Consider the following 14,153-nt stretch of genomic DNA (forward strand, 5'->3'; position numbering starts at 1 on the left):
AAAAAATTGTACACCATGTAAAATAAGGGTACGAATGGCGGTTTTATCGCACAGAAGCAATCTCTTACGACAAGCATTACATGGAGAAATTAGTGTTGAATTGACCATTTATTGAGGAAGGCTATATAACATCACTTTATAACTGATAGAAGCGGAGAGAGGACCAAGAGTGTTAGTTTTTTTATGAAAACGGGAAAACTAAAGTGGGTGCAGACAAAGTCGCGATACGCGCTAGTTATAAATAAATAAGAACCAGGATACGATCGAGTCATGTAAAACGTTTTCAAATAGTCGCGACGACATATAAACGACTATTTTACCTGAAACTCTATAATATGTGACGTAGATTATAAGAATAACATGTCGTTAAACTGTTTTTGTAGACGATAGAACAAAAAATTACGTTTTGTTGTGCAGACGACACTTTTTACGTCACAATTGCAAAGAAACTAAGGTTTTTTTTGTCTACATGTTTGCCTGTTTTTGGTACAACCGGTAGTTTCGAATTCGGTGAATCGGATTGCTATCAAAAGCTTTTCCTATGAAGTAGCCGTTTAAGTATGTAATGGTTATTTCAAATGACTATAAGAGCAGGTTTTATTCTAGTACTGATAATTATGATATAAGTATGATGCTGTGGTTAGACGACACGAAGCATCAGCTATGAAATTTTCAGACTGCAAAATCTTATTATTAATCGCCAATAACTGACAATTACCGTTGATCGCCACTACCATTGCGTCGGGAGGTCGTGCATTCGATTCCCACATGGAGTCATTATTTGTGTGATCCAAATAATTGTTTCGGGTCTGATCGTGCTTTGTGTCCGTTGTTTGTAAAAGTCCCCGCGACACAAGAGCAATTCTTAATGCGGGAGTAGGCTGTTTTTAAATAAATAAAATACAATTTTACGTTAAAGTGGAGTACACCCATAAATGCAACTATACCATAATATCAATCTAAAATCTTGAACAAAATCCTTCCATTATATAATGTACACCTGTGCTACTAGCCCAAAATTAAATTGTAAAATAATAGTTTTTCACGTGAATGCTGGAAACTGTATTATAACATCCCGGTAGATATTTTCACGAGCGCATTAATTCTAATTTTCCTGATTCTCAACAAACAAAACGCTCTTTATTACAACATTAAAATGATTTATATTAAAAAAACTCGTATTATTAAATTTGACAGAATTTGTCGCACGTTATTAATAAAAAAAGTTTGAAAAAAATTCAGACTATGTGACGTTTTCTTGCGCTAGTCAGGTGAAACAGTAACGCGATTCTCTATTAGGTACTATCGAGGTTCGAGAACTGGCTGTCGACAAAATTCGTATGAAAATCTGAATAGCGCCTCTAGCGGACGTCGTAGGAACTATTTCTGCAGTTCATTATAATGTCAATATTAACAGTTTACATACTATTGATCATTACTCGTTATGGAGTCTTTTAAAAAGAACTTACATGGACCCTTATCCTGAAATTGATGCAAGAATATATTGTAATAAAAACAATTTGTTAATCAGCGAATTAGCTGTTAGTCTCTATAAGTTATCGAGAAACTTTGTAACACATAAAATAACCAAAACGAATAATACTCCAATATGTTTTCAGTCATGCAAATCCACGCCATCATTCCGCCCTAATAATTTGTATCCGTACAACTAATGTGGTCAATTATTTACTTCTGACGTTTAGCCACACTTTGGCCAAGGTCCATGTGGAATAGATCCTATAATATCTGTCAACGAGACTTAAGACGTATACGTAATAAGCATATAATTATACCTGTCATCTGCATATTATTTTACAGACGTAACACGTCGATTTTATGCGCAGGTATCTTATTAATCCCTTCATATATTACAAAGTCTGAAAGTATTATTCTTCTACATCTATTGAACAGATTTGAAACGCGGACATTCTATTCGGATACCCAATTGATTTTTTTTTAGGGGAAAAGACATTCAACTATGTTATAAGTTCACTATAAAATCACCTCGATAGCCAATCATATGAAGCTTATGATAAGAATAAAACGAAATTTCAACGAATATCTGATTTTGTTGATTATAATAAGGCGTCTGAATTATACCTACGTCGCGAAAGTTTTAAAGTGAATATAGTCGCAATAAAATATTTACCTAGCTTCCATAGGTAGCAAACTTGTTGCAATCTGATAGGTGTGGTGGGCTGAGACCTAATCCCTTATCTTAGTGAGTAGTGACCGGTGCCAAGCAGGAAAATAAACAAATTAATAACTATCATCTATTTGCGAAAGGCTTATGAAATCTATTATTAATTGTTCACAGATCATGTGAGAAATAAACAAAACGGGCTGCGTTAATTGCGCATTCTTCTTTCTTTGTTAGTTATAATATTTTCGATAGCTAGCCGCCTGTTGATAATCGATAGTAGTAGGAAATCGCTGTTTTTAACCCGTAACTGTCCCACTGTCGGGCTATGGTCTACTTCAAATTATAAAGAACTAATTATGTTTTCTTTTTTATTGCCTCGTTATCATCAGTATTAGACTGACTGCAGCCTGCGACCACGGCGAGTGCAACCTGCGCCGAAACGTTAGGCATTTTAAAGTAAAATGCATGTTCGCGTTAATTCCCGTATTCTATTATACATTAAACATGCAACGCGAGAGTTTAAAAGTTATGATCATTAGTATTGTCTAGTCTAGATCCAAACATATTATTCAATTCCAATCAATGTTAATAAATGAATAGGCAGACAGATTTAAAAATAGAATAACTCATAACGTCAAAATGTCACCATCAATACTTTACAGCGCGAAGGTCGGGGTTACAATGTCAAAATAATAAATTATTACCACACTGAAAAATAAATAGGAATATAAAAGAAACAAATAGTTTACGAGACAGTTTGAAAACTATTAATTTTACAAACGAGACGATTATAATTTATCTCTTAGTTTAATGGAGTCGTCATTAATTAAAACAACTGGTTCTTTGTTATATTTAATTTTAATTTGATTTATGTGCTTACAAATTTAGTTTTCAGTGGAAAAAAAAATGTAGAATGTGAAAAGGTAGGTAGAGATCGTATCTTTATCTTTCATACTTATTCGTTCCTTTGTTTATGTATATAATGACAATTTTAGGTAAAGCCGTTGGTCCTGTGCCTGATCTCTCACTGGTCATGTCAGTTAGGTCGTCCCACTGGGTTATAAGGGTAAGAGAATAGAGAGTGCACGACACTATAAGCAAAGTCGTGCACAGTTAGCTTGCTTGATAGCTCAATTTTAGTCTTGAATTTCTGGTTCTAAAAAAACTTGGCCTTACAAACAGCCTTGATTGAAAAACTAAAAAAGAAACCCAGGTGTCATCAAAAAAATATTTGAATTAATAAAAAAAGTATCAACGTCAACGAAAATTAAATTTCTTGAAAGGTTGTAATATATTTTCAATTTTTATTTGATTAAATTCGTCGGTTATGGCCGAATGACGGAAGATGTCAGACATTTTATTTTTTTGGCCGCCATGTTGTGATGTTTGTTTCCTATGTTTATGTAGTGTTATGTCTAATTCGCAGATATCATGTTATTGGTTCAATAATAATAAATTATTTTGATATGTTTGCAGACAGGAAGGGTAAGTAATATGTGAAGATGAGGATATTTCATAATATTGTGTCATTTGGAGTTAAAAGAGAGTAATCTTACAAAGAAGAGTAATTTTATTAAGGTACAAGCTAATAATAACAGCAGTTTAGGGAAGTAACAGAAGTTCTCAATTATCAATACTTTTAAAATCAGAGGTGAATTAAAATCAACAATATAAAGTATTCGTTCTTTATGTTTCGACACTTCTTAGTTAGTTCTTAAATAACTTATCAGTTAGTAGTTTGACAGTTGTCACCCTATCTAGCAGTTACGTTACGACCCCGTGAGCGTTAAAAGTACGGCAGAAAACTACCCTCCCACACGATGACATCAAACTCCAATTTTATTGCAATACCACTGTAACGTTTGCTGAAATGTACCGAATATGCTAAATCTCATTTTAACGAACAACGGTCGGTTTTATGGCCTATCCGTAACATCGTTAGGGGGATAAAATTTGCATGTCATTGATACTGAACCTGTGAAAATGAATAATAAAAATGTTTCCTGAAATATTAAACCCTTTTGAGGAAAATGGATGGAATATAAGTACTTTCTTTGTTGTGTTTTTTGTGGTTTAGTGGCTTCACATACGTTAAGCTTTTGTTGAAATATGATGTTAATAAAATTTTGACAGTTGGACTTACCACTTAACTTAACTCCTTTTAGCCTTTTCCAAGGCTTTGTTTCGTAGTCCTAATGTCGATATAATACTAAGATTTATTGCCATTTAATATTATAACGACTAAGGGCATGTTTTAGCTAATTGTAACTATTAATGCCACGCCGCTACCACTGCGTCGGGACCTCGTGGGTTCGATTCCCACACGGAACAATTATTTATGCAATCCACATATAATTGTTTCGGGACTGTTGTTTGTTAAAGTCCCCGCGACTTGAGCAATTGAACGAAAGCTCTATACATATCAGCTTAGCCTTTTTTCCAAATTATGTTGGAGTCGGCTTCCAGTCTTACCGGATGCAGCTGAATACCAGTGTTTTACATGAACGAAAGCTCTACTTACCTACATATTTTATTATAATTTAGCCCACTCATAATTCTAAAACCGTTGGTCTAGATCTTGAAAACGTTTTAAAAATTTTACGTGAATCAGCGACAATAATTGTTATGATAGCATTTTTCACAAGATGACTTCATGCGTTCGGTGAAACCACTTAAAATTTTCACCGTGACGTAAAAATATTTCAATTAAACTACTTTATAGGCGCCATCTTAAAATAAATTGAAGCGTATTTTATTATATTCGTACGCCATAGTTTTGGGTGAGCGTAAATGTCGGGAGTCTGCAAGACATTTGAATAAGTCCGAGGTATCCTACTAATATTATTAATGTGAAAGTTTGTAAAATGTATGTCCGTTTGTCACTTTTTTAATAAATTTGTGAAAAGGTTCGCTGAACGAAGTTGAAGGCAAAATAAAGCATAGATATCTTTGTGATTACCTTAAAATCATTAATTACATGTTTTTGTCTTTAAATATCTATCGTACAAAATATAATGATGATGAGTTTAATAATAATATAATAATTGGCTTTTTGAACTAAGAAAGCTAATTATTATAATTATTTTAGTTCCAACATCTGAACTAGATGGCGCTGCATTTACGTAAAATTGTAAATTGAATTTTTTGTTACAATCAGGCGGTTATAGTCGCGGGCAAAAGTGAGTATTTTAATAATATATTGTAAAGGTTTTTATGACATTCAACGTACTTTTCAGCCGAACGTTAATGTCAAAGCGTGTATACTATTTTAAAGTATACGAAATGGTGATATCAATAAATTTTCCGAATTGATATTTTAGTGACCGTTCTATGTGTGTAAGTCTGTATTTTTTTGTTTATTACCGGAGTGTTTTAAGTTCGTGTGTTTTTAAATATAGCTTGTTGAATAATATAATTTATATAATACAAATCACCAAAGTTATGAGCTTGCGGATAAAAAATATTTTGAGAATAAAATATTGAAAACCATGTTTCCACTTTGTTTTACAATATCAAGACATGTCTTTATATTGTAAATGGAACTTAATTGCACATTCACTTCAAGTATTATCTATAGTAGAGTTTGTATTATTTGTAGAGAACTTACCTAAGGCCCTTTTTATTGTATATTTTTTAATCTACCTAATGCAATCTCATTTCATAATGCTCCCGTGAATGTTATTCAACTCTTTTCGACTTCATGAACCGTTAAATAAAACGTACCTCAGTTATCTAAATCAACAATGAAAAAATATCCTTTATTTATTTCAAAGTCGCGTATTATATTCGTCGACTGTAAAATATTATTATTTTTCAACAAAAGCATTTCCGACCCACAACACAATCCCCAACGAAATCAAAACTCGGTACAAATTAGTAAAAAACAACAAATACGAAAAAATACGATAATATTGCAAACGAACTTCGATAATCCAATCACAGAGGCGATTACGCGTTCTGGATAGCAGACAGAGTTGAAACGGGATGAAAGATATGAAAATCTTTAAGTTAGACAGAGAAAGGTATATAAGTTTCCCGCGATAAAAGCAGCTTTTATTTTATGACGTAGTTTGTTACTTTAGCCAGTTTGTTTTGGTACGGGGAAGCTGGGTTTGTACGTAAAAAAATACGGCACTGATCGTTTATGGGGTGCTTTGGCTGAATAGCTGAAGACTACGGCTGGCTCGCATTTGCGTCGCTTACAAGCCATATTTCTGTTACCAAGGGAATTTATAAATGTATCCCTCATGTTTTTTCTTTAAGGGGCCAAATGACGGTACCGCCAGTTTATTTTGACGGGCTTTTTATTTTTGCATCAGAGACTTTGAGAAACATGTTACGAATTTTGCGCGTATTCTTTTTGGGGTCGGTGATAGGTGCTGTTTTTTGCGCACGTGATGTTTAACTTACATTGTTAATAACTACTAAAAAAGTTGGAAAAAGACTTTGCAAGGTCTTAGGCAGACGGTCGTCCAAACAATGTATCTGGTCTGGGCTGCTGCCGACACGTTCGTACCATTCAACTTAAATTAGATTGCCTGCCTAACACCCTGTATAATAATGATTCAAAAAATTCTAAGAAGTCCCATGAAAATATGAAAACTTTGTATGTATTTTCTTAAAACAGCCAAATCTTTAAACCTTTCTTTATGGATATAAAAGCATGACTTCGATATACCTAGTACAATGGGGTGTCGGCCAGACTTTGAACTGCTTTTCAAAGCACGGCGTTGCTCAGTTTAAACACCACTACGCGGCCTAACTGCAGTTAATACTGCCCTATCTAAAGGTGAGATATTGGCATCATACACAAATTCATACAGAATTTTATTCCACTTACCAAATTGATGGTAACAATGAGTTCATACTGTTGGTGCTTGTGTCCTTTCTTCTTCTTGCCTTGAGGAGTTTTGACTGCGGCGGCCGCTGCTGCCTGTTTTGGGGGTGCGGTCTTCGCTGCTCCTTTCTGCGCTGAGGGCTTCACTGGAGTTTTCGGACCCCCTGTTGAAGATAAAAGCTGTATTTAGTCACTGTCCCTTTAGTTCTTATCTGGTATCGGTGAGCAATTAGGATTTTCCTATTTCTGTTAAATTGTTGTCTATAGTAGATTAAGTTGGATAACCTGCCTCGTAGTCGGCAATAGGAAAATTGTCAGCTACTTAGAGCCACCGCAAAAGGTAGATGATTTTCCAACCATTGTTACTGGCATCTGAAGGTTTTAATGTACCGGAACATAATGTAGTTTTTTAACTGTAACAGTACTCCGATTCTATACCACTTTTGACTACCGGCTAGTCATCGAGATATTTTGGATCAGCGCCTCTAACGGGCATCGTAGGAACTATTTCGGCAGTACATTTTAAATGTCAAACTTTCGATAATCAACAGAACGGACCACAGATCTCTAAACAGTTACTATATCTGTCATATAGCTTACCTTTTTGACAAGGAGTAGTAGCTTTCTGTCCTGCAGCATTCTTCTGGTTAACGTGACCACCACCGTCTGCGGGCTTGTTCCTCGCCTGTAAACAAAATGTTACCAATATTAGTATTAGCTTCGAACAATATAGGCTTAGTGGGAATGAAGGGTAACTTATGTACAGCATTGAATGTCATGACTTTCATACTTTGGTAATGCATTACTTTTATATCATGTTATACGGAAATTAACGCGAATTATGCATATAATTCGATTTTCCCCATGAGGCATTGTCGCCTCGAGTGACCGAAGCCTCAAAAAATTGTAGATAAAAAAAAAAGCATTTAATGAGGCCGTGGTTGCGAGGTGCCTTATTTGATAGCAACCATGACCTACGTATCTTGTGCCAAAACGTCAAGAAAATTTAAGATAAAATGCATAATTGGCGTTAATTCGTATGTAATATTATATAATGGTTAATTTATGGCTAAGAAAACAAAGCTTGTACTATGTAATGTATATTAAAAACATGGTTATGATTTTTTCAGTAGAATAATTATGATTTTCAGCTTTGGATCTACGAGGAATAAAGTCTTGCTTGATGCTTCAAGGCGATTTCTCGATGAATAAGCGGTTAAGCAGCACCTGCAATTGAAAATATGAAATAGATACTTGGATGGTTGTGAAATAAAAAAAGATTTTATGAATTTCTTTACAATTTATTGATATACATACCTTACCTAAAATATGGCTTAAATGAGAAAATAAAAACTTTATAAAATCATCAAATGAAGTTGACTTCTATAGAAATTCATTTAGTTACAAATATTTATTTCCATCCATGGCGACGTCTCAGAAAAAAAGTCTTGTGCGTAGCACTCGTAACCGGCGGTCCTGTATGACAATGTTCGAATGTGAAAGAGGCAAGGGAAGTCTTTTAAGATACCGAAAAATACTTTAGAAGTACCAAGTAGCGTTTTTGGTCTCTGCCTACCCCTATGGAAAAAAGGCTTATTTTATATACACATTACACATGCATATTTATTTCTAAAATCTAAATATAATTTATACACAAACTAATCGAATTTCCGCCATCTAAACGCTTCAAACAATAATTATTACATGACAATACTTTCCAAAACAAAAGAATATCAATAACAATCATCTAAACAAAATATTTTATTTTTTCTGAGAAACCTTCATCAATCAACATAAAATCACTGTCAAAATCAGCCTGTTTAATTTCCTATACAGTAAATATTTTTTCTTCCTAAAAGTTAATTACTTGTTTGTTTCGCGCGTCTGTTTGTATGCCTATGTATGTATGTGTGCTTGGATCTCGAAAACTACGTAACGGATTTAAGTGTGTTTTTTTAATAGATAGGGTGATTCAAGAGAAAGGTTTATGTGTAAGAGTTGTAAAGGTTTTTTTTTTGTAAAATAACTGATTAAACCGGGCTAGTTGTATTATATAATAATGATACTATACGGCAAGTTCTTAAAAACAATTCAGCAGTTCTAGAGATCGCTAGTCTTTCTTTAATTGAACTATAGTGCTAACTAAGTTTATAATACTAGTAAAAAGATCTTTAAAATTAAATAATTTACTATTCGTCTTTTTAGGGTTGTTATATGAATTCGCTCTGTATGTACTAGTGTGTATTCACCTTAACATCAGTAACATGAGCGCACAAAGTTAGCTGAAGCGAAGTGACGTATGAGTTTCCTGTCACAGCTGACCGGATGTGACGACAACTGTATCTTTATGTTGGTAGCTGGTAGTAACTAGTGATGTTGGCAACACTGATATTGTCATTTTAGTTGATGTATACTGTACAGAATGTTGCTTGCGTCTGTGGTTTTAGTTGTTAATGCTTGCTAATATAGAATACTACATTGATTTGGTTAGATGTATAGCAAGATGTTTGTTTATAGCTCTTTTATGTAGAAACTGCCTGAATTTTATAGAAATTATGGTCCATTAATTATCAAAAATTGTAGTCTAGTTGTCTAGTAGATGTTTTCATCCGGACGGTATCGTAGGCAAAGACATGTTTTGATGGCCAAAGAGAAATAATAACATTTTACCTAAGACACCTAAGAGTTATTGTAAACAGTTCTTAATGGAATGCTAAGTCCACATCCCACACTTGGTCAGTGGACTCAAAATCTAAACCGCCCATTATTCCGTGTCAGACGTGACATGACCTTTGCCCAACAGTGGGACAATGTTTTTTATAGTTTTAGAAAGTAGTACGTTTTCCCACGTATGTTTATTTCAATGTAAAGTTGGCAAAAATGTTTTGTATGTATCCGAATTCTCAGGATTTTATGAGTAATAAAAAATTTAATGACCGTTATTTAGTGAAGGGTTTAAAATTTTTGAATAAAAATAACCACTTAATTATATATTTTTCAATAGTACAGAACAAAAATAGCACAAACAAAAATCTGATGGCATCTTTCCTAAGACTTCTCTTGAAGAATCCGTATTGTCTCGCGGGGACTTTTACAAACATACAAACAACGGGCACAAAGTACGACGAGACTAAACACAACTATTTGTGGAACGCAAATGTTTGTTCCGCAATAGGAACGGAATCCACAACCTTCGCGTGAAGGTACTTTTTACCCACAGCGCCACTAACTTCGCCATTTTGTTCGTTAAGAAGAAAACTCTAATTCTAAAGAAATTCCTATTAAATCATTTAAAACAGTTACTTGGCTTGACTGAAAAAGATTTTTCTACTTTACTTCATTCACTATTCAGAAGTTTTGAAGAGAAATCTCTGAACGCCTTTAGAAAGGTTTCTATCTTACTAATTAAAATGATTTCCTTCCCGTGGGAGGCTGAGGAAACTCATTATAACGGAGAAAGAAGGCTAATGACCTTATTGTAATACTGGTAATTATTATTATACTAGTTTCTGCCCGCGACTTAGTCCGCGTGAGTAGATTTTCCAGGGTAGAAAAAGTAAGAAGTATTCTATGTGTAAGAAGATCCTAGTAACTTTGTACTGGGCTAAATAGTTGTATTCTTTATACATAAGAAGTGACATTTTTCATTTCATTCATCATCATTATCACTGGCCTGTCTATTGCAGACGATTTTCAAGACTAAGTGTGTTTTATTCAGAATTTAACGCAAGTGAAGGCTGAGCTATTAGTATAATAGACTTCGTCAGGAAACTGTTTTACTTTCTATAATGAACCATGACAAGATCATAGAGAATCAACTGTCAAAAGTAAGGCTTATAGTTTAATGTCTTGCCTACGGGTAAAACCCAACCATTTTCCATTTCAGCGCTTCTGAAGTGTTAGTACTGACGGTGTTGGTGTTGGAAGTTCAAACTATTGTACTCGGGATGAATTCAATTTGAAAGTACCTACCTGTAGTAGAATACAAGAACCTAGACTATTTTCATAGATAAGAGATATGAATGAAAACAGATAATTTCTATATCTGTACATATTATAGAGTAAAGTCCAAAGAGGCTGTTTCTTGGTGTCAAACTTAAAATCTACTGAACTGATTCTCATTTCAATACCAGTAGATAGTTTTTACCTGTCGAAGTTTTCCGTAGAATAACTTTTAGAAACCTAGTATACCTAAAAAATATCACCTAAGCGGATTAAATAGCGCATTAAAACTATGCTGACAAGCGGAGTAACGCGGGACAATTTGTTTTTCTAATTTATGTTCATTGATCGCGAAATGATTGTCCGCAAATAAAATAGACTTGAGAAAACTCGCATTACAATTCCAGAATGCAATATTATTTTTAATCCATTAGTTATTTTATGTTCCATTCGTACTTGCAGCGTCTCTTTCACCTTTAATTTTATAAACAAACATATAAAATTTTAGTAAACGTTTTAAATTAAATCGAAACACCTAAAAACAACTACGAAATGTAAAGAACTTTTTCCGACAAAATTAAATTTAATGCTCTAGGTTACCTTAACATTCCGGATGACAATGTCAAGCAGTAAGGCCGTAGAGAATTTATGAAGGCACAAAACTCTCATAATCTGTGCCGCGACAGAAAAAAAAACTATTCACATTTTTCAAACACGTCATATTTTTATGAAAAAAGAACGCACCAACTTAGCTTGAAACTTCCTTATCGCCACAGCTCATAAAATTTAAAACTGTCCCGGCAGTCTCTCTTACAAAAGTATTTGCCATTATATTTATAAAAAAAATACTTGTATCCCATTTAATTTGTGGTGCCATAAACGTTTCGTTCACAATTGTTCGTAGGCGAGGCGCGAAACAAGCCTACTCGAAACTGACTATAAACTTCGGCAAAAAGTATAAATCTGCACGCGGTGACTTTGTTACGGCGTTTTGGTTTTACGATTTTTATATGTGTCGTTCATTAACAGGCCCCCGCTGTAATGTTTTTGTAACATTGCATAATTATTCTCTGTTTTCTCTTAAAATTATAGAAATAAATGAATTTAATTCTTCATAAAACCAACACGCACAGTGAAAGAAACGCACGCGATTTTACATCATTGAGTTGAAGATTCTGTAAAATATAGACAATTTTACAGAAAATTTAAAAAACATTTTTTATCATTATCATACTATTAGCACCATTAATATTTGAAATTTCAATTTCTACAATGCCTAAAGTATTTAATAAAGTATAAAAGCGAGATGAATAATCTCATTTTGCAACGGGCTCGTCTAATCTACATTTAAATAATCAAAGAATGCGTACCTTTTGTCTCTTCAAAATTAAATTCACTTATAATATTGAAATTTTCTTGCGTTTTTAAGATTATATTAGGCGAAAGAGGTTTCGAATATGTTAATGAAAATGCAAAGTCAAACGTACGAAATGGAGCAACGATCAGGGCACGTAACAGTCAACTCTATGCATAAATTAAACGACTTACATGAAGGCCTTAACCCTTATCATTTGAGCTATGATTTAATACGTTTATGCGTTGAATACAAAAGGTATGGGATCATGTAGGATTTAGACCACATCCCTAACTTGATCTATAATTCAGGATCATGTACAATTCGCGGCGAAAAGAATTAGATTGAGGAGAATAGTTTATGCGGTGGTTTCCTATAATTCCTCTACAAATATTAAGCCACCTTTATTAAGCACAGACAAAAATGTAATAAATTGTATATTCGGTCATTATCTGTTACTAAGCATCTCCATTGGTTTTTTTTATTACATTAAATGTACAGAATCGACCTGTCTACAGATTTATTATGTGTATAAATTTAACTTAAATTAATAAAACGCATTTCCAACGATACAACACGAAAAAAAACATGGGATCTGGGTTTTATAAAAAACGTAAAAAATATTCCTCAGTTATTGAATTCAATTTAATTCCTATACGGATTTGCAACAGGATTATCCCCGTATCCTATGGGTGCGGTAAACGGTACAGAGGGGATTATTATCATGAATGCAACCACATCCACCTGCTCTCAGTGAAATGAAACCGCTGGTCAAGTGCGGTGATTTTGATCATATCCGCCGGGACTGTTCGTTATAGCGGTTAGCGGCATTAGCTTCGAAGGGATTTCCTAAATATGAATTTTATAACGATGTCGAGCGCTTATTGCGTTCACTTTGAAAGTAGAGCCGTAATCTTTTAAGAGAAATGTTAAACAACTTTTTTGATAAAAACCTACTCAACTTTTAAAATCGTGTCTGTGTAGTTTGTTGCAAACGTGATGTAATGGTAATAAATAATTGGACAATTATTCAATTGTTTTTTTTTAATTCTCAGTACATTTTCCTGTTTTATTGTTTGATCTTTTAGTATGAGTGGGCTTTGAATAATGGATAGGTACACTAGCACACTGACAAAATTGAAATTTAGCATTGACACAGTTTACATTTTTCCAAAATACAATCCTCTTATTTGCATGATTTACACTTCCTCTAGTCCACTCTTACAAAACTCCAGCATTACACTTGAGGCCGAAAAATTCGAACATATTTTTTACCAACCGTTAATAACGTCCTAGTGTTATTTTCTCGTGTAATCTCTAAGGGAATTGACTTATGGGCCTGCTGTAAAAGCGATGATTGGCTTGCCTTTTGTTTTTGCTGAGATTTTCTCCTAAATCCCTCTTGTAATAATGGCCGTTCATCTTTTCTTCTCGTGGAATTTTCGCAAGAATTTTTCTAAGAAAATACAATAACAATATTATTTTGTTATCTTCCTTTTTCGCTACTTCTTGATAAGTTAATGAGAGAAATATTGTGAAGGTTGTGTATCGTAAACAGTCTAGACCCTATTTTGATAAACTTTTTCTGGAACTATAACTAACACTGTTTTTTATCAGCCTTAGCTTTTTGATCAGTCAATACAGACTTTTTACTTTCAGTTAACACGTTTAGACAGAAGTATACGGCCTAATTATTCTTTTAAAGTCTCTTATAATTATGTGCTTTTATATCAAAGTAAGTTTTTACAGTCTCTACATTGCACAATATAAAATTGAAATGTGCCCTATAACAATAAGTGACTAGTCAACTAAAATAACTGTAAGCTGATAAACAAAAAGCTATTCTGACTAAACGATGAACCATTCGCAGAACGTCG

General features: G+C 33.7%; 1 protein-coding gene across 5 annotated transcripts in view; it reads right to left on the reverse strand.

The window, feature by feature from the left end:
• Positions 1-14,153, reverse strand: part of LOC142977735 (neo-calmodulin-like) — a 248,629-nt gene that overhangs the window by 19,828 nt on the left and 214,648 nt on the right. For all 5 annotated transcript variants that reach the window (XM_076121815.1, XM_076121814.1, XM_076121812.1 and 2 more), the window contains 2 exons: positions 7,581-7,665; positions 6,984-7,144 (listed from right to left, as the gene is read on the reverse strand). In XM_076121815.1, coding sequence (XP_075977930.1) covers positions 6,984-7,144; positions 7,581-7,665 — 246 coding nt within the window. The remainder of the gene's footprint in view (positions 1-6,983; positions 7,145-7,580; positions 7,666-14,153) is intronic.

Source organism: Anticarsia gemmatalis, chromosome 13 (genome assembly GCF_050436995.1).
Source record: "Anticarsia gemmatalis isolate Benzon Research Colony breed Stoneville strain chromosome 13, ilAntGemm2 primary, whole genome shotgun sequence".
Classification (NCBI taxonomy): Eukaryota; Metazoa; Arthropoda; class Insecta; order Lepidoptera; family Erebidae; genus Anticarsia; species Anticarsia gemmatalis.